Source organism: Colletotrichum siamense, assembly GCF_013390195.1.
Source record: "Colletotrichum siamense strain Cg363 chromosome Unknown KSG_Cg363_contig01, whole genome shotgun sequence".
NCBI classification, from domain to species: Eukaryota; Fungi; Ascomycota; class Sordariomycetes; order Glomerellales; family Glomerellaceae; genus Colletotrichum; species Colletotrichum siamense.
The window spans coordinates 324,307-347,199 of NW_023501014.1; the positions used below are offsets into that span (position 1 = coordinate 324,307).

The 22,893-nt window shown below is 54.2% G+C and overlaps 8 protein-coding genes across 8 annotated transcripts; 2 read left to right on the top strand and 6 right to left on the bottom strand.

Annotated features, from left to right (window-relative positions):
• Positions 1–797: 797 nt before the first annotated feature.
• PCL6 (PHO85 cyclin-6) lies at positions 798–2,284 on the bottom strand (the record flags this gene model as incomplete). Its single annotated transcript, XM_036631918.1, has 2 exons — positions 798–974; positions 1,028–2,284. The coding sequence occupies 2 exons, from the start codon at positions 2,282–2,284 to the stop codon at positions 798–800; spliced, it is 1,434 nt and encodes a 477-aa protein (XP_036501616.1).
• Positions 2,285–7,757: 5,473 nt separating this feature from the next.
• Positions 7,758–8,816, bottom strand: PRE3 (Proteasome subunit beta type-1; the record flags this gene model as incomplete). Its single annotated transcript, XM_036631919.1, has 6 exons — positions 7,758–8,073; positions 8,142–8,382; positions 8,461–8,495; positions 8,550–8,564; positions 8,621–8,666; positions 8,783–8,816. 6 exons carry the CDS (start codon positions 8,814–8,816, stop codon positions 7,758–7,760), a joined length of 687 nt encoding a protein of 228 aa, XP_036502555.1.
• A 689-nt stretch (positions 8,817–9,505) lies between these two features.
• On the bottom strand, positions 9,506–10,310 carry ERV2 (FAD-linked sulfhydryl oxidase ERV2; the record flags this gene model as incomplete). Its single annotated transcript, XM_036631920.1, has 3 exons — positions 9,506–9,524; positions 9,585–9,950; positions 10,081–10,310. The coding sequence occupies 3 exons, from the start codon at positions 10,308–10,310 to the stop codon at positions 9,506–9,508; spliced, it is 615 nt and encodes a 204-aa protein (XP_036502554.1).
• Positions 10,311–11,423: 1,113 nt separating this feature from the next.
• On the bottom strand, positions 11,424–13,094 carry CGCS363_v000072 (putative transporter; the record flags this gene model as incomplete). The annotated part of the gene is made up of 4 exons (XM_036631921.1): positions 11,424–12,468; positions 12,520–12,659; positions 12,721–12,821; positions 12,875–13,094. 4 exons carry the CDS (start codon positions 13,092–13,094, stop codon positions 11,424–11,426), a joined length of 1,506 nt encoding a protein of 501 aa, XP_036502553.1.
• Positions 13,095–14,354: 1,260 nt separating this feature from the next.
• Positions 14,355–15,551, bottom strand: maX1 (Sodium/calcium exchanger MaX1; the record flags this gene model as incomplete). Its single annotated transcript, XM_036631922.1, has 2 exons — positions 14,355–15,290; positions 15,381–15,551. The coding sequence occupies 2 exons, from the start codon at positions 15,549–15,551 to the stop codon at positions 14,355–14,357; spliced, it is 1,107 nt and encodes a 368-aa protein (XP_036502552.1).
• A 902-nt stretch (positions 15,552–16,453) lies between these two features.
• vlmB-0 (Verlamelin biosynthesis protein B) lies at positions 16,454–17,050 on the top strand (the record flags this gene model as incomplete). The annotated part of the gene is made up of 1 exon (XM_036631923.1): positions 16,454–17,050. One exon carries the CDS (start codon positions 16,454–16,456, stop codon positions 17,048–17,050), a length of 597 nt encoding a protein of 198 aa, XP_036502559.1.
• Positions 17,051–17,482: 432 nt separating this feature from the next.
• cpaO-1 (Beta-cyclopiazonate dehydrogenase) lies at positions 17,483–18,877 on the bottom strand (the record flags this gene model as incomplete). Its single annotated transcript, XM_036631924.1, has 1 exon — positions 17,483–18,877. One exon carries the CDS (start codon positions 18,875–18,877, stop codon positions 17,483–17,485), a length of 1,395 nt encoding a protein of 464 aa, XP_036502558.1.
• A 2,677-nt stretch (positions 18,878–21,554) lies between these two features.
• Positions 21,555–22,689, top strand: fsr4-0 (Trans-enoyl reductase fsr4; the record flags this gene model as incomplete). The annotated part of the gene is made up of 2 exons (XM_036631925.1): positions 21,555–21,676; positions 21,741–22,689. 2 exons carry the CDS (start codon positions 21,555–21,557, stop codon positions 22,687–22,689), a joined length of 1,071 nt encoding a protein of 356 aa, XP_036502557.1.
• Between the last annotated feature and the right edge of the window lie 204 nt (positions 22,690–22,893).

The window sequence follows — 22,893 nt, forward strand, 5'->3', positions numbered from 1 at the left end:
ACCCCTAGGCAATCAAGCCTACAACACCGCATTATCTTGCGGCATCTCGGGTAAAGGCAGACAGACATACACCTTCAGGTACGTATCAGCAGCGAAAAGTCGGTCAACAACACCCATCCTCACCGTTCTCTGCACTGCAAACTTAACCCCTCCAGAGACAGCGTCCCAATCAGGCCTACGATTGTCTACCTCGTCTACATCACAACGCACTCACAGCACAGCCAACGATTTGCAAACACTCAGGACATATCATTATGCTCGCCATCTATGTCAGTCTCGGAACACCAGACGCCTCGGCCCAAGTATGCACGTAAAAGTCTAGCACGGAGAGTATCCATTTCCAACCATCAAATACCAGTCAGCCAGCCCTTGTCCCTCCTCATTGCCGTCCACTCGCGCAAAACACGCTTCCCAGGAAGGGTCGCCCCTTCAAATCAGGTCTTCGTGCCCGGTGTAAAGTCCCCGCGAACCCGACACTTCTATCCGGGTATCAATCCATAACACAAACATGCCGCACATCACCCCTTGGATTTCCAATGTCCGCTCGACAGCGTACCAAACTCCGGGGCAGGGGAAGTTGTGCGTCGACGAATGCACTCCCAAGACCCCAACGCTCCGGACCCTGCAAAGCCTCTCACGCCCCTGCTAGTGGTATTCCGCGAGGGGCAAGAGCCAACATCCTCTACCCGATGCTACTCGGAAACGATCTTTGTATGTCGATGTATCCGGCAGACCGTGTCTTCCTAAAATCATGGTGTATATCAGGGTATCAATCTCGTCATATTGCAGCAGGTGCTCTAAGAATCGCCACCAGCAGGTCGTGATCGCTGTGCTACCACTTCCCGTGCGTAAAACTCCACCAACATGGTTGCATACGCCTCCAGGTCTTCAACGGGGACCGCAAGTCGGAAGTCGTTCAACAATAGAAACTGCAGCTCAAGGTGATTGAGCTCGGCCAAAGGAAGCCCGCCGACCTGTAAGCTGTCAGAGATGGGGTCACATTGCGTCGAAACTGACGTTAACATACCTTTGCGTATCTAGAGTTGGTGTAGAATACGTCCGAAAAGAACTTGCTCGCACAAGTTACGCCCGCAATAATTAGCCGGTGGATATTAAAGCTGTCAACAACAAAGTATGTCGCCGGTCCGGAGGCTCCCGGAGGCGTGGGCTGCGGAACGATGCCTCCGTCGGTAGGAGTCGCCGTCTTTTCGTTCACGTCCTCGTCATCGGCGAGATCCGAGTCCGTCTCGTCACTGTCTCTCATGTCTACGTCTGCAGACTGCGGACGCGAGGTTGACTGGGAAGTTGACTGCCGTCGGGCCTCCTCGTGCTTGACCACCATCGCGTTGACTCGTTCCGTCATACGGTCAAAGTATACTAATAAACTCAAAAAGACTTCGTACGTGGTGGGGCAGTACTTGTGAATGCGGGAGAGATAGCTGAGGATGGTGATGGCAGGGATATTCTTGCCATGGAAAGCAAGGACCGAGGTGCTGAGAGGGCTCATCGGAGTACCGTTGCCTGACTCGTTATTCTGGCTGGCTTGCTGTTGGTGCGCCACGTTTCGCTGCATGGCATCGTGTTGCAGATCGTTGGTTGTGGTGATTTTTGTAAGGAGAGCGGCCACCATTTCGATAATATCGCCAATGGGCATGGCGCTGATCTCGTACTTCATCTGTTGAAGGGGAGGATCGTTCAGTATCCCTGGCCCATTGCCCGTAACCATATCTGCCTTGGCAAGGCTCTGAATGTGCGCCAAGTCGCGCACATGAATCGTAGTCTGGCCCTGAGGCTGCTGGCGGGGAGAAGAGGTATTGGACATGGGGTACGAGGGAGCGGCAATGGCGTCGCCGTCGGAGGCAGGGGAGGGCTGCTGTTGGTCTTGGCGCACGGCCGGAGTAGAGCTCTCAGGTGCAGCTACAGCAGCAGCATGGCTGGTATCGCGAGATTCGGTGGCCATGCATGCGGGGCTCTCGGCATGCTGAGGCCTCGCTCGAGTAGGCGAGGAGGACGAGGGGGGGGAGGGGAAGCGAGATGCTCCGGCACTAGGCGGCGCGTGCTTCTCCGGGGGTTCAGCGGAATCCCAGTCGGGGCGTCTTTGACGCGAGGGAGGAGTGTTTGTGTATCTAGGGCTCGCAGAAGGGCGTCTTTGGGTAGCGTCTCTTGAACGACTGGCAGATCGGTAGTGTGAATCGTGCGAGTGTTGGTGCTGAATGCCAGAGGCGGCGATCATGTTATGGAAGTGGGAGGGATCGGATACGAAGTCACCGATCACAGCAGCCATAGCATCGTCTTATTCCAGAACGGACTGAATTACGATTAAAGGTGTTGGAAGCGGCAACTGCGGTGGAACTCTTGTTAGCAAGACTGCATGCCCACAATGTTATTACGAAGAAAAGGAGGAGCAGGTTTCGGCGAGAGCGAGCGAAAGGAAGACATGATGACAATGGTGGGTTGGGTATTTGGATCTGAAGGAGTTGACGGTTGCGTGACGATGCCCAAGGCTCCAGCAGTCACGACGAATGCCGGCGGCGACCGAGTAATCGAAGCTGGTTCAATGGTCGCACTCGTACGATGACGAACCCGTGAGGCAAGGGTCATCGTCCCCGAGCGACGGCTTATCTGCGATGGCGCAGATTGGTCGGGCAGGACTGGCGGGACATTGACCAGGGCCGTTACGCGCCCACTTGGAGGTTAGGCGAGCAGCAACGGTCGTAAGGCAGCCCAAAAGCTGTCGAGCAGACAAGGCTCTTGCCCGACGACATGATTGAGCTTCGACTACCAACCAGCCAGCAGGCCACATTCTCGTGCGCAGGTACGATCGACGTCACATTTGGGTGCGTGAAAAAGGAGAGGGCGATAAGGGAAGGAACCACGTGCGATTGCAATGGCAGGGAAGGTGACGGACATGAAGAAAGCGCGGCGCGGGCGAACAATGCAAAAGCACTCACCTAAGTCGTCCAACGGGTGGAGAGAGGGCCCGTCGACAGGCGATAATTCTAAATGGTATGAATAGATGTAACGGGGCGAGGAGAGAGAGTCGACGCGGTATTCCAGCGGCGTGTCTCGGTGCTATGTTGGTGATGGAGGGGAATTATTGGCCCAGTGCAAACAAGCAGCAGGGTCTCGACGGGTGGGAGTCGTAGTAGGCAAAATGTTGAGGGGTTTAGGTCGAATCGGGAATTCGAGAGCGCTCAATAGACAGTCGAAACCAATGCCGAGCGGAAAATAGGCAGATACGGGGGCGTCGGGTTTGAACAAAGACGAAGACGACGGAGGCGGTGATGGCGACTATCGCGGGAGGAGAGGGGAAAATACCGTGTCGGGCTCGTCTGTCGGACGGTGGACTCGGCGAAAGTCGCGATGCTGTTTCTGTTCCGTTTCGCAAAACGTGTGCGATAAGGCCCGAAAAAACACAGGAACAAGGCGAAAAGAAACCCTCCTTCTTGGATGTCGTCGTACGTCAGGTCTGGTGGAAGACGAGACGATGTGAGAAAAGGTAGGTGGACTGGGGGGGAAGAAGTCGGGGGGAGTGGCGGATGGATGGATGAATAGAGAAAGCGGGTGTTGGTGGATGTGGATGGAGGGATGGTTGGATACCTAAGGTGAGGTAAGGTGCGGGCGGGAAGCTGAAGCAGCAAGAGGGCGTGGGCAGCAAGAGCGACGACGACAGCGACAGCGACAGCAGGAGCAGCAGCAGCAGCAGCAGCAGCAAGTGCGATGAAGTGCGGCGGGAGACAGGTACCTCTACCTTCCAAGTTACTGGGTGGGAAGGTACGGCTACAAAAAAAGGATGGAGGGGAAACCACGTCTGTGGCCTGTGCCTGCCCAGTGCTGGTCTGTCGAAAACAAGAGTGGATGATGGGCCGGGCTGGAACGGGGACTGCACCGGGACTGGGACTGGGACTGGGACTGGGAGCCACCCGCAGCAGGAGCGCACAGGCGTTGGGTTGGGCTGGACGGTTGGTCTGGCTCTGGCGCGCCGCGTGGGGTCGCTGTGAGTCGTGTCGAGCGGGTTTGGCTTGTGAGACTGAGCTTGTGCAGCGTCAGTCAGTGTAGGTGTTGTTGTTATTCTTCTGTCTTTCCCTGCTTGGGTACCTGGAGGGACGATGGTGATATGATGAAAGTCGTGGTCTCTCGCAAAGATGTAGTAGTATCTGTATATGATGCTTGATTGAAGAAGAAGAAATGGGTAGAACAAGAAGTACCCGTACAAGACGAAGACCAAGACCCTGGGGGCGATTGGCGGTCTGGTGGAGCCAGATGAGGTAAATGGCGAAAAGTGGCCGTCCCAAACAGAACAGGATGAGCAGCGAGACTCGTGTCCGTGGCTCATGCGACTCGCAGTGTTTGTGTTGTGTTTGTGTGAAATGACTTGTACAGCTGTACTCACAGCTCGCTCGCAGCTCAGCTTTCTCGATACCTTAGGTGCTGGAGATTGCGATGTGCTGGTGCAAGTGCAAGTGCAGGTGCATGTGTTGCGCTGGACTTGCAGACCCAAGTTGCGGTGTCTGTGTGTGTTTTTGAGATCTATTTTCCCCGTAGCGACTTTATTTAGCTACGCCATATGTGTCTCCTCTACCTACCTAACTCAATACGGGCAGTCAGTCCCTCTGGAAAATCTGTCTATTACTGACCAGCTTCACAACCTCACCGTCGAATGGCCCGTGATGGAGGAAGGCGTGGCGGATGGCAAAAGTTGGGAGCCACCCGAAACATCTGATGACATAAACAGGCGCTAGCTAGCCCCCCAGGCCACATCGCTGTAGCCACTCACAGGCCGCGCAACCGCATCGCCCTCCCAGGGTCCTTTCCTCGCGCTCGTGCAATCCCTGCTTCTGCGTGCCTCTGCCTCCCCCCTTCCTGGAACTCTTGGCTGCCCAGTTCCCAGTTGGCGGGCCCAACCGAACTCAGCACTGCCTCTCTCCGCCTGCTGCTGCTTCACACAATGACATGCGCTGCATCGATTCGGGGGGGAGAAGAGCTTCGACGGAGATTGGGACATTCAATCTGGCGGCCGGCTCCAGGGGCTGGACCTTGCAACTCGTGTTGCCAATCTTGATGCGCGATGGCGATGCTTCCTGACGTAACCTCAAAGGCAATTCGCCAATCTCCCCGTCTAAAGCTTTCATTCCTTCCAGCAACAACTAGTGTTATGTACACACATCCACAACCGTCTCTCCGTGAATGCATGAGATTGACAGCTCGCAGATGTCCAAGCAGACCGACGCTCGGGAGTCTGAGCCCACCTCATGGATGGAATCATGACAACGTGGAGGGGGCACCGGGGACGCAGACGCAGGAGCTGAAGTTCCAAAGGATGCGCCAACGGTTGTCGTTTGTATAAGCGATAAGGTGCTTCGATGCAGACGCAGCAACAACGCCTTCAAATCACCTTACAAAACCAAAACCATAATCACGACACAAAAGCAACGCAACAGCCCACCGCCAGTCACCAGAAAGCCATCCAACCATCCCATCCAGGGCGGCGGCGAGGGGAGGTGTGCTAATCCTGCATCCTGACTGGCTGCTCTGATAAGTGATAACGCTGATAAGAGATTAATGAGCAGGGATCGCGAAGAAAGGCAGGCCCGGGCAAGGGAGCCTCGACTTCCATTTTGGCATCTCATCCTTCCAAGCCCGTCCTGCGTGCCATCCGGAACAGGTACGTACCCTGCCTTAGGTGCCCTGCACTTTCCCCCCGCTAGCCCTGCCACCTCCCTTTCACGCCGCACGCGCGCCCAACCAGTCATCTCAATTCCCTTTTCGCAGGTGGCAGCCACCATTCCAGGCCAGCAGGCCAACTGCCTGCCGCAATGCGACCCGTCGCAGACCACAATCCACCGCGACCTCGCAAAGTGAACAAGACGGAAGAATTCCCACTCCACGATGGAGTTTCCGATGGATCCATTCGCATCTCGACGCCATCGCGAACCCTTCAGAACACACTGGCCACTTCCATTTCCCGGAATTTCTTCGATGCCATCCTCTTCCATCCCCCGCCATCCCTGCCGCCAACACCTGATGTTGGCCGAATCTGGAACCTCACTTCCGCCAAATCAAGCAGACATCTCGTGTGTCTCCATCTCAGAGAACCACAGCCTCGCTCTTGTCTCCTCTTTTCCCCCTTGAGTGCTCTGGCCATTAGACATGGCTTCTCCAGAATTTCCAAGGCGCCCGCCAACAAACCAGGACACGTCGTGGCATGGACGCTACGCTACCCAAGGAATGCAGTCTTCGGATCGCAACATCACATCAGAAAATAGAAACAAGCCCAGACCTGGGCCTGTCCCCCCGTCCCCCGTCTCCCGGCGGCGGCTCATCAGGTACCCGTCTCTCCCGCGCAAACACCCGCTGTTGGACGGCATCTACAGACACAACACCACCGTCTAGACTGGACATTTACACGCAGATGGGATGAATTAGACGGCAGACGGCTCGCTGCACTGTCAGATATGCCACCGTCGAGAAATACCGGCAAACACGCTACGTCGGCCAGCTTTGCGCTCGAATCAGACACCCAGTCACCCGCCCTTCACTGACCTCATTGCTGACTGACAACACCATTAGGGGGGACCACCCTAAGAAACAAGCTTTCATCATTGCCCATCCCACGCCCGCGCGCCCCGGCACCTCCAGTACAGCAAACCCATGTCTCTGCCTGGCGCCTCTCCATCCCATCTCCCGCCTTGAGCAAACCCCCCTACCGCCGTCGAGCACGACCCGGCCAATACACGGCGTCGACTCCGGCACGGGGTCCCTTCTTCTCGAAGAAGCCCCAGCCTATAGCTTCACCGCAATCCCCCTTGGAAATGGAGATTTCATGCCGCACAGTTGCCAGATATCGGATATCGTGGCACCCCAGGTCACCAACAACCCGTCCCACGTTTTGATCCACATGTCCATCGCCTTCCCAATCCTTCACCGACGGCCAGCTACATGACACACCTCGTCCTCATTGCTCATCAACGCACTCACCTTACATCAAACACGCCCAGAAGAGATCGGTCTCAACAACCCAGCTCACCTCCTGGACTCTGACGAAACCGGTGACCCGGATGGCGTGCCTCCCAACGAGTCGCCGCCTCTTTCTCACTGCGGTACAAGAACCGTAGGTCTCCTCCAAGTCACCACGCCGCAGTCAAAATCGCAGGTCACAGCCAGAATAAGAATCCAGCGAAGCACAGCGGGCACATCGTTCCCTTCCCCGTCCACCCCGCATCGCTCTGATTTGCTCCCGCTCTTCAGCACCCGCAGAACCGAGCCGCGCTAAAAAGGCGTCCCTTCACCGCCTCCAAGTCTATCTATCCGCTTGTCAGACGGGAGTATCGATTTGGACTTTTTGCTCACCCTGCATCGTGCATACAGGCGCCGGGAGCGCATCGCGTGCCGTGGCTTGCAAGCCCCAGATTGCGTACTGTAACATTGGCTCTCACGCGACCTCGAGACCTTATCAGCTGTTTCACGGCGAGCCTTATCGGGGATGAGTTGATAATGTTTGATCATCCGTGACATTTCCCATGCAGTCCTCTTTTTTTGGTTGAAGAATCTCGTCTTGCGGGTAATCTATTTATTGTACATTCAAAGCTCGTCGCCAAGTCTCGAGTCGCCTCGGCATCTGCTCGCAGGCTCGTTCATAACTCATGGCTGGCCAGCATGCAAAACGTCTCTCTCGCCCGTCTCTTGACGGAGTTTGTCGGCCATCAGCCTCTGCCGACATGCTGCTCTTCGGTTCCTCCAACTTCCCGTCATCACGCTCAGTGCTTCACCTTGTAGTCCTCGTCAGGCAGGTACAGATGTCTCTGCGCACCCTTGGCCGTAAGGACGACCATGCGAATGACACCGCCGGAGCTGCCGTCCCACTTGATAGCTTCCTGTAGCGCGCCCTTGACGAAGTCGACGGCGTCCTTCTCCTCCATGCCTTCCCTCCAGTTGGCGTCGCAGTATCCGTAGATGTACGTCGAACCGGAACCGCCGATGGCGTACGATTGCTTGTGTAGGGAACCTCCAAGGGGAATGGAGTAGACCTGTCCGCCGTGACGCTCGTCCCAGCCAGCGATGATGAGACCGGCACTGTTCGAGTGAAACGTTAGCACATCACCACCTCATCCATTGGACATTTTCAGGCTGCAGGAACATACGTCAGACGGTCCTTGTTGGCGTAGCAGATCTCCTGGAAGATGGCGCCGGCCGTTTGCGTCATGGGGGGCTTGCCGTTGCGCATGGCGTAGAGACCGAGCTGGTACTGGACAATGTCGGCGACGGCCTGGGTGTCGGCGGCGGAGCCTGATCTGCAGCACCAGATGGTGTCGTGGACTTGTGTGAGCTTGTCGGTGACTCGGTTGGCGATGTACGCGCCCGTCGTTGTTCGGGAATCAGCGCCTAGGAGTTGGGCATGTCAGTCTTGTCGTCTCGTCGCTGGCGAGGATGGCAACAATGCTGCTGCTAGTGGTAACATACCGAGAATAACACCATCCTTGAAGGTGACTGCCATACTACAAGATCATTAGGTCGAGGTAGTCGTGATACGGGATCGAGGGGTAGCTTACATTGAGGTTCCGAGGCTGGAATACGTCAGCGGGGTCGCATAGCTAAACATCGGTCCATTGCCATCACTTACTTGACCTCTCCCTTCTTTAATCTCTCCATGTCGACGTGGATGCCATCTGTGCAAGGTCAGCTCCATTGCCCTCCTTCCATGCCTTCACATCCCCCACGTTCCCAGGACGCAGGTCCCGCAGCGGGTTGCATCATCCGGGGTGAAGAAGGGAGCTGGCCGTACCTTCGTTGAGCATGCCGGTGGTGGTGAAATCCATCGTGAATTACGCTTCGTCGTTCGTTCGTGTGAATGTGTCGGTGTCGTGGCGGTTTTCGGTGGGGGGGAGAGGATTTGTTTGATGTGGTCGTCGGTGGGAAGGGCGGCGGTCGTTGCTGAGGGAAGGCTGGCTGGAGCTCAATCGAAGCTCAGGCAGCTCCAGACACGCGTTGGCCTTGCCCGCCTGCGGCTTGACTGCGCATCACGTGACTGTGATGACATAAGACAAAGGCAAGAGCTCTGGACCATGAGCATGGCGGTTGCCAGATGCAAGTTGGAAATTTATTTGGATCATTGAATTAGTTTCAGTAGCTTTTTGTTGCATTACAGTTTACTGCATCTCTGATCTTTTGTGAGCTCGCAGCAATCGACTGAGGCGTCCAGAGAAGGGGCTGTTATCATCGCATCATCTCATGGGTGGGCTGCAAGGATCGCGAGCTGTCTGGTACCTTCAACACTGGAATCTCCAAATGGGTATATAATTCGAGTAAACTGATGCTGCTCTGATGTTCTCGCGACGCCTCATGCCGGAATCAGCCACGACCAATGCGCCCCAGGTATCAAGGTCGCTTATCAGCCGAATGCCATGTACAAAACTGGCCCAGCAGACGTCCTCTTTTTACACAAGATTCTAATATGTATCAACCTGTTTCCAAACGCCTTCCATCTTCTCGCTCGCAGTCAACGCGCTTAACCGCCCTTGGTCAACCTGCACAGCCAGTCAGCATGATTCCATAACACGAAGCACCCTACAGCCAGCAGCACTTACCCATCCTTCTGAAGCTCGATGCTCGCCTTCTCCCCACCCTCGGCCTTCTTCTTATCGTCATCGCCGCAGCCGCAGTCGTAAAAGTCGCCAATCTTGTTGCAGTCAAAGATCTCCTTCTTCAACCTCGTGTTGACCTCGTTATGTACGAAGCAAGCCCAGCCGGCCGCGGCGTTGCGACTGCTTGTCTGTGGGGGGTACTTGGCCAGCAGCTTGCGGAAGTGGGAGGCGCAGTCGCCGCAGGGGTATAGCCTCGCAAAGAGCTGGATGTACGTCTTGAGCGCGAGGGAGTCGTCGGCGGTGGGCTTTTCGGGGAAGCGGGCCATCATCGTGTGGAAGAGCTTCCACGAGGCGCGACCGAGCTCGGCTCTGTTGGAGGTTACATTGTGAGCGGTTGCCTGTTCCCATGGACGCCGGACGAGCCGGCCGGGTGCTTGCAGATCATCGATCTCCGGGGTTCGGCAGGCCATGAGAGAGGGGGAGGGGGAGGGAAGCTTACTTGGCCGTCGCGTTCTCCAGCTTGGGCGCGATGGACTCGCCGGAGAGGATGCTGTTGGAGATGTGACCCAGGTCGGGCATGTCGCCGCTCGAGGAGACGGTGTCGCCCTTCAGGGGCGCGGCGGCGGGGGACGGGGCATCGGGGGAGCTGCCGGAGAAGAGGTACGAGATGCTGAAGAAGGCCACGACGGCCAAGATGACCATCAGGGAGAGGTGCTGCCGCCTCGCCATCCTGAAATGTGTCGAAATGCGTATGTACTCAGAGACACATGCGAAAAGAACGGGAGAAGGTCAAAATGTGGTCGTGTGGAAAAAGAAAGGAGGGACACACGAACCTCCTATGCTGGAGGATTCGGACGGATCGCCTTTTGGGAGTAGCTTTTCGCCTGGCTGCGCAGAGTGCACCTGGATAAGGTGCTTGCCTGGGGTTGAGTGCTCCAACTGGCCGGATGGCACGTCCACTGATGATTGCCCCCAAACTCTCTGGAGGGACCGACCTGGACCGGACTGGACCGACGGCACGGAGGGTGGGATATTTGGTCGGCCCACGGCGCAGGGGTTCATCGGACGAGGCTATTTCCCTGCGCCAATCCCATCGCTGTGGTTTCTGCGTTGCGCCATCAGTCGCATGGCCAAAAGTCCCCTACTGCATGTGGCTCGATGCATCAGCAGCATTTCTTTGTTCGTGTGGCCGCGCCGGTGTCCGAGTCTGAGGTGGCTTTACCTTGAGGTACCTTATTGTTCGGTTCCCCCTCCAGCAATGCACTTCCCCATCTTCACAGGAGGGACAACCGCTGAATCGCTGTAAAATCAAGGGACCGCTAGCCCTGTGGAATCCATGGCACGTGCGCAGGTGTAACCCCTTAACTTTGATTCAGGTTCACTCCACTTCGGCCCCTGACAGCCGCCTTAATTGCCTCTAACCTTCTCCAGCACTGCAGGAAAAATCCACCAAATAAATCGCTTGCCGTTTCTACCAGGGTGAGGCCATTCCGAGATCCGAAATGGAGGAGACAACGACCCGTTGGCGTGTCGTGGTCTCACGGGTTTCCAACATCAACGTCCATCGTGGTCTACTATCATCAGGATGCTTTCACCCTTACCAATGCTGGGATATGGAAAGCCCAAAAGTGAAATGTGGTCTTGAAGACCTCATGCGGTACCAGCTTAAGATCGACTTATTCCTCGGAGGAGTACTTCAGAAGCATGAGAAAACTATCTTAACGCGTTATGGGGAGAACGAAGACAATACAATCACAGTACCGTTTAATTCGAGTTAGTGTTCCAAGCCGCCTTTCTACACTTTGTCCCAAAGTTTATCTGACTACGCCTTCGTGTCCTGCTTCAAATTGCGAATCGGAACCTCGGGCTCTTCTCTCCCATGGCCTCAATCTCATCCTCCGTCTTGCCGTCCATCAGGTAGTCCATCTTACCCTCATCCCTCAACTTGTTCTGTCTCCGGAAGTGCACATGCAGCAGCACGTTGAGAGCGAACGAGACCGCCAGCATACCCATACTCGCCGCGTAACCGGGCACAAAACTGCTTCCCGCGAACAGGAAAGGCGACGCAACCCCAGAGGAGTTACCAATGGTGAGATGCATCCCTGTTGAGAACGCCCGCTTGCCGTAGCGAGGGTTGTTAGTCGGGACCCAGGCAAACGAGATGCCCGCCCCGGCGAAGATGCCGATACTGACGAAGAAAGTGCCGGCATACGACACGGCGTTGCCCTTCTCGGCAATGAGCATGCCGTAGCCCACTATCGAAGAGACGATGGCGCCCATGATAAAGTAGCCGCGGCGCTGCGTGAGGTCACTCACCCGGGCGCATGCGACATAGACGATAGCCCCGACGGCGTAGACAGGGACAGTCATAGCCTGGACCTCAGTCGCGTTCCAGCTGCCGAGCCCGTGAATGATTGTGGGGAGGAACACGACGAAGGAGTAGAGCATGGTCAGCAGCGGGAACAGCGCGAAGCAGTACGCCCAGGTGGTCCAGTCCCTGATGCCGTCCTTGACGTCCTCCCACTCCATCTCGCGTAGGTTCCGCGCCCTGCCGATCTGCTGCTCGTGGATGCGGACGAGGTTGCGCTTGTCCTCGTCCGAGAGGAACTTTGCCGTCTCGGGGCTGTTGGGTAGGACGAAGGGGATGACGCAGCCGGTGACGATTGTGGGCAGCCCGTTGATGAGGATGATCCATCGCCAGGCGCGCCAGCCGGCGTGGCCGTCCATGAAGCTGATACCGTACGCGACCAAGCCCCCGGCCACGCCAGAGGCAGCTGCGGTTCCGTAGAAGTAGGCGATCCGGAGGGCGAGGCTTCGCCGGCTGTAGAACATGGACAGGTAAAGCACAACTCCCGGGAAGAAGCCTGCCTCGAACAGGCCCAAGAGGCTTTGCTGGTGTTAGCAAGGTCATTTGAGCAAGGTGGAGATGTGTACATACAGGCGGCACACCACGAGAGCAGCGAAGTTGTTTACAAAAGCGCTGAAAGTGGCGACGAAGCCCCAGCAGATAGTCAGTCCTGCAAGGTAGCGAGCAGGTTGCAGGCGTTTAATAACCATATTAGACGGAGCCTCAAATAGCTGAGATCCCATTGATATTAGCCAACTCCAATATCTCAGTCCAGTTCAGGGGCAAGCTCACGCAGTAAGTGATGAACAGGACTGAGACTGCCAGTTGGAACTGCCCAGATCCCAGGTTCAAGTCATCTTCCAAGCCGAATAATCGGGCATTTCCAATGTTGACTGCGCAAGAGGTTCAGCAATGGAACCCGACTTTGAAAAGTGAAAATTCTCACCTCGATCCATCATGTTCATCAGGTATACCCACATGACCATTGGGACAATACGGTAGTCTAGCTTGCGTAGCACCGCGCGCTCAGTCGCCTTGTCGACGATTTCGGTGTCTGGTCCTGGTGCTTGTTCGATGGTCTCGACTTGACCAGATGAGGCGTCAGAGTTCTGAGGCCATGCAGCCTTCTCGCCCGGCAGGTCGACATTGTTGCTCAAGTCAGCCATGGTTCAATAGCCAGGCAAGACGCGACTGTCCTGCTATGACCGATTTAGAGATACAGGAGTCCGAAGGTCAAGAAGAAACCCGATTTTCCAAACCAGTAAGAATGAGTAGATGGCAAGAAAAGAAGCAAAGAGTCAACGATGTGCGACAGACGGTGAAGATGCTGAGTATTTAAGAGCAAGGAAGGCTACCATGGGGAAAGGGAGACGGGCATATGTGCGATCCTGCTCCAATGACAGGCTGAGAGCCAAGCAACACACCTGTGGTTCGCCTGCAATATAGTTCAGGGAGTTGAATCCGTTGGCTATCTTTGCCAATGCTCGTTCTTGGAACGCAGGCATCCGGTTCCCCATGCGGCATGGTTTCGGTTGGCATTGTAGGATAAAAAGCATTGTTGGGGCACGCGTGGCAGAAACCAAGAATATTGGCATGCGGGGGGAGGTCTTGGGCCACAGACATCTCCGGGCTTACATGGGATAATTCGCGGGGATGGTTTCTGGGCGATTTCGCACGCGTCTGGGACCGTCAGCTTTGTACGCTTGCCAATCTACCAGCATGACGGCGTGGCGGCGCTGCCGCGCTGCTCGGCTTCCGCAACAAGACACGGTAGTCGAAATACGCAAAAGATGAACCAAGATAATGAACGGTCCAGCGGAAGCTGTTACCCTTGTTCTTTCGAAATGCGCTGTGTGATGGTCGGTCCGGTGTTGATTAGCAATTCGCTTGTGTTGAAGCACAGCCTGGTTTTGTACTACGTCTCGCGTTAGCTCCAAAGGATGACTTCCTTAAGACCGAGAATCACTAACGACTAGGTGCTTATAGACTAGATGAGATTATTCATACGCCGTATTTACCTGCTGGCGAACGAACTGCGAGGCGAATGGCGGTCGCTTGTAGACTTCTAAACACCGCGTGCCACGAGAGGTGACCGCTGAGATGGCACCAAGTACTGACATTGTCTGTGGCAGATATTTTACAGCTATCGATTACGGTTACACTGCGTTTGATATCAGGCCGGATGACCTCTTCCAAAATCGGAAACGAGATGAAGTTGTAATGGACGTGAAAGCCTACGGACAGCGGGCTTCAAGCGTCCCACAGAGTTCTTACAAGACTTCGAGATGAAAATGCGTGAAGAGCATGGCGGTCATGATGCGAAAGCCCAGGATGATTTTGACCAAATACGGCAGAAGTATCAGACTCAAACGTGTGGTGAACACATCTCCGAGACAGACCCAGCACGTCGCAGCGACAGCTGCAACTCAAAGATCGAAATTCCGTCTCAAAACAAGAAACTCGACGACGATGAACGCAACGTATCCAAGCAACATCAAGCCACCGATGAGACGATCGAATCGACCACCCGTCCACACGGTTATGGTGAATACCGCCGTCGTCACCCAAAGTACCACCAACTCGACGATGTCCACCCCGCCAGCAGCGCCCAGCTCCCCGCGAGAACCAACCATGACAATGCCGAGGCACAGTGTGAGAAGGAAGATATTGCTTCCGACGGTGTTGGCGACGAGGATCCCGCCGTGACCACGGTTGCCGCTGATGACAGCCACAAACTTCTCAGGCAAGGTAGTTCCGATGGCGAGCACGACGATGCCGAAGAGAACCTCGGAAGCGCCAAGGGCGTCTGAGATATTTGTTGCAGCGTGGGATAGGACGTATCCCGACAGACATATCGTCAGGAACCCCAAGAAAAGGTACCCGATGTGATACCAGAGACTGCGCCTTCGGCGTGCGAAGTTCTCGGAGGGACGCAGGAGCGGTTGCTGTTCACCGTTAGACCTCCGGCGGCTGCTAGTTGGAGGTGCTTCAGTGTCGCGCTCATCATCGCTGGAGCTTTCGCTGTCGCTGTCGGAGCCTTCGGGAGCAGTGAGTGATCCGCGACTGATGGCCCATCCCACAGAGATGATGTAGATGGCGAAGGCGACGATGAGAATGATACCTGTAACCTTCCACAATTCTTCGCGAGGAAAGAAAGTTATAGGAGCGATGACTGTTGTCACCCCCAGAAGCAGCAGCGAGTAGATACGCGCGCTGCGATCGAACTGCATGTGCTCGCCATTCTTACGAAAGAGTAGACCCAAAGAGAAGGCCCCAAGGATGTTGGAAATCGCGGAGCCAACAATGTTGCCCAATGCCAAAGGAGCCCGACCCTGAGCCAAGGCGCTGACAACCACAGCGAGCTGCGAGAACGTCAGTCGTGATGTAACAACACCAGGCAGAAATACCGCCCATCGCCGGGCGGGAATGCGGGAAAAGTGGGCACATCTTACCTCCTCCCATTCGGCTCCGGCGGTCAGGAGCGCGATTAGCGTGTCCGGGATGCCGGTACGTCGGGCGACAATGGCTGTGTGGTCGACGAACTTGTCGGCGCCTGATTCGAGGAGGAAGAGGGTGCCGATAAAGACGGCCGCATTGTAGGCGACCACGTTGCCGTCGATCATCTTAAACTAAATGAAGTGGTACTTATTGAGTAGTAGGCTGGTTTCTTCACCAAATGTGACAGCTGCAATGTGATTTCACCACGAATCTGTCCGTTCAATGGCGACGAGGAGTTTCGCGTCTTGTCAGGTTGAGTAATGTTGATTTTCGAAATTACCTGACATGACGAGATGAGAAATTGACGACCTGTGTTTTCTTGGCATTGACTCTCCGGGGACAAGTGGGGTCCTCGGAGCTGTTCCTCGGAGTTTACGGCGAGGTCTCCGGATCGACTCTGCCGGCGCCTGTCAAATCTAGCTGACCCCTAGCATAGACGGATTTCGAGAAGATAACCAACATGTATTTGTCGAAAGGTCGAACAGACGTGGTGGTAATGTTATTACGCCTGAGGCAATCGCTGGAATCCCGTCGCCGGGAGCATTGCCTTGCAGCAATTGACTTGAATTCTTATCAGAGACTAACAAAACTCGCTCGGGCAAAATGTATCGACATCATTCGTAGCATCATTGAGGGGTTGTGTCGGGGGAAACCTTCATTCCTTCTGAGAGAGATCTAGGTTTAGCAGGGATCAGCTCCAGTCACGCTCACTACAACTGAAATGACTTCATAGGTGTGAGCGCATGAGTTAAGCAAAATGATTTCCAGCTTGCCCCCGAAAAAACTTGAAATGACTCCAATCCGTACGCTTCAAAGTGAAGATAATCATGATGATGATGAATTTCTGCGTGTTATTCTCGACATGCAAAATGATTTGAGGACTCACGTGAAACATTATGGACGTGCACGATGTGCCGAGGTTCAATTCGCCTGCTTGAATACCACGCCGCAATAACTTCATCTTCATCAACCATTTCCCGCGAAACCAAAGTTCCGTCGATAGAAATAAGCCACAATCTTAGCCAAAATGAGCGAAACTCCAAACAAGACAGCAGATCCCGAGTCTCTGCCGCAATCTGTCGACGATCTCAAAGCACTGCCATGGTGTCGCCCCCTTCTCTCCGCCCCCGGCGTCACCACCTTCATCCCACCATCTAGAGTCCCAGAAAACACCAACCCCCACGACAGGTTCTTCGGAAAAACCATGAACAACTCAACTGGAATCCCAACATGCATCTGTTTCCACAATGAGGCGCCTGGAAAGTCGGTCATCACCGAAATGTCGATTTTGTTCGCGCTCTCAAGAGGGATCGACGGATACCCACACATCGCACACGGTGGCATAGTCGCGGTGCTCATCGACGAGGTCCTAGGCATCCTCATCCAGAGAAATATGGACACCGATAGAGATAGCCCGGTATTCAGGATGAACACCGTGACTGCTTCGATGGATATCAAGTATCTGAAGCCGGTTACGACGCCAGGCGTAGTGCTCGCAGTAGGGCAGATCAAAGAAATCAAGGGCAAGAGGATCTATCTCAAAGCGGCCGTCAAAGACTCCAATGGAGTCGATCTTGCGACATGCGAGTCGCTCTGGGTTGCGATTCCGAGGCCCAAGATGTGAGGAATGGACTGGATACTAGTAGGTTTCATATAGCGAGCTGTCCTAGATGTTCATAAACTATTTAACACTTCATGTCAGTGAAAGGACTGACTAGTGACTTGGCAAGTGAGCTCGTGGCACTATGTTGTTCGTATTGAAAACTCGGCAACTTCTTCGCGTTATTGCGATCAAGAAGATAGAAAGAGGGGCAATATTAGACATGATTCTTCACTCAACACATTGTGTAATGCAAGTCTCCATCCGCGGACTTCGTCTCGGAGTTATATGGGGTTTGAAGCAAGGATGGACGCAAGGACGGACAGCTTTGTGTGACAGGGATCGCTTTTGTATTATCTGTCTGACATCTAGAGAATAAACAGCTGACGTATGACTGTCGAGCTAGAAAATGTTTTGAATTACTAAAATAATCTTTTTGAGCCAACGTTCTCGGCTTTAAAGAGAAGGCAGGATTCTCTTGTCGGTGAAAGCCCACAGAAGAGGGGAGTAGTCAGAGCACCAGGCATTGCCGGTGTAGTAGGTGCTTCTCTTTCCCTGCAGAGCATAGAGCTTCTTGTAGAAGCCGGCCTTGATGGCATCCGTGGAGACGTGGAGCTGCAGGTTGGAGTGCTCCTCCCATGCGCTGAACTCCGCGCCGCTGGTGGCAGTGGCACCGACAGAGGGGCCGATGCGGCTGACGGCACCAGTAACCAGACCCTGAGCAGTGGCGGAATCAGGCTCGCCAATGACCTTGACGGTCTGGTATCCCGGAACGCCAACGGTCTCGAGGCGCCAGACGAAGGGCTTCTGGGGAAGGGCATCGGGGGCGGTGACATCGACGTTGACGTAGTTGGTCAGATCGGGGAGGCCGGTCTTGGACACAACACCAACGTAGTAGGGAACGTTCTCCCACTGGCTGAAGATGGAAGTCTCCTCCTCGTCGAGGTCGAAGGGCTTGAGGTTCTGGGTCGTGGGAGGGATAGTGACGAGAAGCTTCTTGGCCTTGATCAGCTTGCGGCCGGTGGCGGTCTTAACGACGGCCTTGACGCCGTCATCGGAACGCTGGGAAGCAACAACGGTGCTAGAGTAGAGAACATCGCCTCCAAGGAATTCTCCCGCCTTGTCGTAGACCTGCTGGTTTCCGCCGGGGGCGTAGAGGTAACCGGCAGAGAGGCCAAGAAGATGGGGCTGGCCGAAGTTCTGAAGGACGTAGAGGGTAGGGGTCTCGAGGAGGTTTCCGACACCGTGGGCGAAGATCCAGACAACCTGGACAGACTCGGTCAGGTTGTACTTGTTGATAAACTGGCCGAAGGGCAACAGCAGGTCCTCAGGAACAGAGTCGGGGATATCGTAGGCGCCCTCAGCAAGGAAGGCGAAGTTCATGGTCGCAAACAGGTAGCTGGCAAGAGGTCCAACCAACTGGTTGGGGTCAACAGCAGTCGCGTTCGGGATGGCGAAGCCAGTCTTGAAGTCGACGATCTTGCTGGGGAAGGGGGACAAAGCAGAAGCGTTCAGAGCGACACCGAAGCGCTCGAAGAACTGCAAGGTCTGGTCGTTCTGGATGTAGGCCTGAACACCATAGTCGATGGACGCGCCGGTGGCAGGGTCGTGGAAGGTGTTCACGTGTCCACCGAGCTTGTCAGCGCGCTCGACAACGGCGACGGTCTTGTTCTGGTCCCGGAGACGAACGGCGGCGTAAGTGCCGGTTGCTCCACCACCGACGATGAGAACATCACGCTGGATGATGTCCTCGGGTGCGAAGGCGGACTCATCGTAGCACCCAAGCGCAACAGGAGTGGCGCTGATTAAAGAAGCGCTCAATGCGCAAAGAGACAAAATAGAAGAACGCATCGTGATAGTTGGAACCGAGAACGAATGACTGTGACTAAAGGAGCGACTGGTGGGTTGCTATCCAAAAAGGACCACTCCTCTGGGCGATGGCGATTCTGAATGCTATATACATGCTGCAACGGACAACGTGGGATGCCAACCCGAGCCCGACGCTCCGGTACCACGCCAAGTCCAGTGAAGAGAGAAGGTTTTGACTCGAATAGGCAATGAAGTCAAATTGATTAAGCGCGACTCATGGCAAACTGCCTACAGTTCGCTCGCTACCCCCCTGTCATTTGTTAGCATTCTACCAAGGTCAGGCTTGCTCTCTAGCAAAGATCCGCGGTACGCCCAAAACGCACTACGGTCAAGCCGGATGAACGCCCCCAAACCGTCGTGCCATGCTACGACCCAACATGCACAGAACCCCTAAAACCACATCATGGTTACCTCGAAGCAGGCATCTCGTGAGGAAGTATTCTTCACGTGAAAGGGAGAAGCAAAATCGAACATAAAACGCAGTCGATCCCGAAGCTCGGGAAACTCAACACACTGACGGACGCCGGTGATGCCGTCGCGGCTCACTCGGCCAAATGGTGTAAAATGGGCGACAGGGATTATGTTTGCGTGATGTTGTTAAAGTTCACTGTCTTTAATTGCCCACTTCCAGTTCATGGAGACAACGTAACGGCCAAGAAACCGAGCTCTGGTTTTAGGTTAGACGCAATAGGGGCGCCGTTGTCCAACATTCCGCATTAACCGCAAGGCGATTGGACTCCCACTTCCATGGCAAGGCAACGGATGCATTGATCCGCCACACTGATCGTCTACGTTTTGCTTGAAGGTTTGTCGTCGTTTTTGCCAAGGGCTTTGCCCAAGGCACTCATTGAGCCCCATCTGCAGATGCAGACAGCGCGACAGCGAGTGCAATGCTCTCGCGCGAGAAGTACTTCAACTTTGACATCCCATTCGCACGGCTTACGCACCCTTTTTTAACTAACTGTTCGTTGATGTTTTTTGGGTTCTGAAAACACAGATAATGGGTGGAGACAATCTGGAAATGCCTTCATTTATTTTTGTTGCTCCCGAGTCGTATGCCTTCTGAGATCACAAAAACTGGCAACAGCCTCTATTTGAAAGTGAAAGTCTGCCCGAGAACAAGTGAGCTTGCGACTGAGCGTCGGAAAAGATCTGAAAACCGCAGAAAAGCCAAATGTTCATGCCGTACGATAAGTTGCTCAGCAGTCAAACTAACATCGTTGCCTCATTTACGATACTTTCAAGAGGAAGTCTTGATTAAGTACATCTTCATTAACGTGCCTGAGTGAACTGCTATCGTCATTCGCCCATGTCCGTTAAACCACTAATTAGCGCGGAGGCGCCGTAATTTTTCCGCTCGGGTCACTGCGTTCGCCGTTGCTGTGCATCTGACGGCGAGGTGCCGACGGGTACGCACTACAACATCGGGTTCGGGAGTTGGGGCGTGCATTGCGCGCTTTTTTTGAGCAAGAATGTGCCTTTGTAATACCCCCAAAGTCCAAGCTCATGATACAGGTAACTATGATTGCTTCATTTTTGGTTGCTGGTTATAACAGTCACTGGGGTCGAGGTCGGCATATGTGCTCTTGGATCTGATGTTCTCGCATAGGTTTGACGAAACTTGGCATACTCAAGGTGCTGTTGATCCCCAATGGCGATCTCGGTGTCCAATGGAAGCCAGCACGACAGTCCAGGCGTGCTTCATAGGGGCGTTAGACAGGGGCGGACCCAGAATACTCAGGCAAGCTGCTGTCAGTAATTTTCCGAAAGTTAGTTGAGATTGGGGTTCGTTAGCTGCCAAATCATTAGCGAGTGGACGCTTGGTGCGGCAAATCAAGGCCTGCCTCATTGCCAGACTAATTTGTCCGTCACAAGTCATGACTCGGTTAGGCTGGGCAGAACTTCGTACTGGATTCAGGGCTGATTTTAAGGCCTGTGGCCCGAGAACAAATCCTAAGGAATAGAAACCAGTCAGAGGTTCTCAACAACCAGGCAACATGTGCACGTCAAGTGCATAGCTTGAAAGTTAGTCGAATGAGAGACTGTCTGGTTTATGAGCTCGATTCGCGTTCAACCCGTCAAGCTCCGCAGGAGAAAATACAAAAAGACGACTATATGTACCTGGCTAGAAGCCTACTTTAGTCCGAAACAAAGAAAATATTGTCTTGCCAAGTGTATGAAACTGCAGAGACTTCGGATGTAAAAGGTCCAGGGAAGTCAGACCAACCTTTCTTTATCGACGATTTCTAGGGGACTACCTCACGACAAAGCCTTGTAGTAAAGTCTTGCTTGTCAGCAACCGCGGCAACATAAAATGTTGATTAACTATGTCTTCCTGTCATCGCGAAAAATCTCGAAGGTAGATTGGTGGACAAGTCGTTGATGGGCAAGGCATTGAATAACGTTACAGCACTTCGCTGTTTGACAAATCATTACGAGGAGAGTGTTGTCGTCCGCAAACTCCGCCAATGTCAACGTTATCCCACATCAAACTCCGCAACTTACTAAGTTACACGACATTGTTTTGTTCAGTAGAATGTAAGGCTTATAGTTCTTCTGATCTGGTTCATGTTCTCAAAACTGCCATCAGTCAGATTACGATTACACTCATCATTTCCTCAAAATTCAGCAATCGATTGCTCTTCTCGTCGAATCCAACATGAAGGAAGCTATTGTAGACTGTAATACCCAGGTTCAGCTCATTGAGTCGCCTGTCCCGACTCCTGGTCCAGGCCAGGTCCGCATCAAAGTAGTTGTGGCTGGAAGTAATCCCAAAGATTGGTAAGACATCCCGGCATCCATGGCTCTTGTAAGAAAAAACCTTTGTTGATGGCCATTCAAATAGGAAAATTCCCGTTTACCATGGCAGTACACCGATGAATACTGGCGATGATGTTGCCGGGTATATCGATGCTGTTGGTCCTGATGTTACGGAGTTCAAGACCGGTGATCGAGTTTCTTCAATGCATCAACCTGGAGCACCCCACGGCGCCTATGAAGAGTACTCGATTAGCGGCGTGGAGACCACCTTCCACATCCCCTCAAAAACCAGCTTTGAGGAAGCTGCGACGGTTCCATTGGCTTCATTGATGGCAGCCACGCTCGTCTTTCGTGGACTCAAGGTTCCTGAACCTTGGGCATTGAACGATAAACCTCAACCACAGCCACTGGTCGTGTGGGGCGGCGCCTCTGCTGTTGGAGGTTTTGCAATCCAGTACGCCAAACGGGCCGGTTTTCAGCCCATCATAGCTATTGCTGGTCGCGGTATGGAACAGACCCGAAGTCTTCTAGATGAAGGCTCTGGAGACGCAGTACTCGACTATCGGGCTGGAGGGGAATCCGTCGCAAGCAGTATCCGTGGTCTATTGAAAGGAACCCTTCTACGGTATGCATTGGACGCTGTCTGCCAAGGAGACAGCTCCCAAACTCTGGCAGACATTTTGCACCCCTCCTCGGCCGGAGAAACACCATCGAGGCTGATAGTTGCTGTACCCTTGATGGAAACCCAACCGGATAAGAGGGGCCAGATTGTTCCTTTCGACATGCCGCTTGGGACGGATGCAGCTTTCCTCCCGGTAAGCTTCATCTATGAAAGCGACGCTGGCCGTGATTTTGGCTTCGTGCATGCTAGGTACTTGGGCAAAGGTCTGCAGGATGGCTGGCTGAAACCCCATCCGCACAAGGTTGTGCCAGGTGGCCTTGCTGGGATTGAGAGCGGGCTGAAAGATCTTCGGGAGGGAAAGGCCAGCGGAATGAAATTTGTGTATAGAATTGAGGAGACGCCTGGGCTTTAAAGTCTTACGAGAATGGCTTTTAGGGTTCCCTTACGTAGCGTTTTGGCTCGTCTCGACAGAATCAGAGGAGAAAGCATGTAAACTAGGCCAATGGCACAGGATCAAGCTCCGTTGCCCCCCTTTCTATCTATTTTGTTTGAACCCCCTGTATCCGTCTTTGATTTTGCGTGCGGTTTACTCCTGGGCCGATTTTCTCAGACAAGA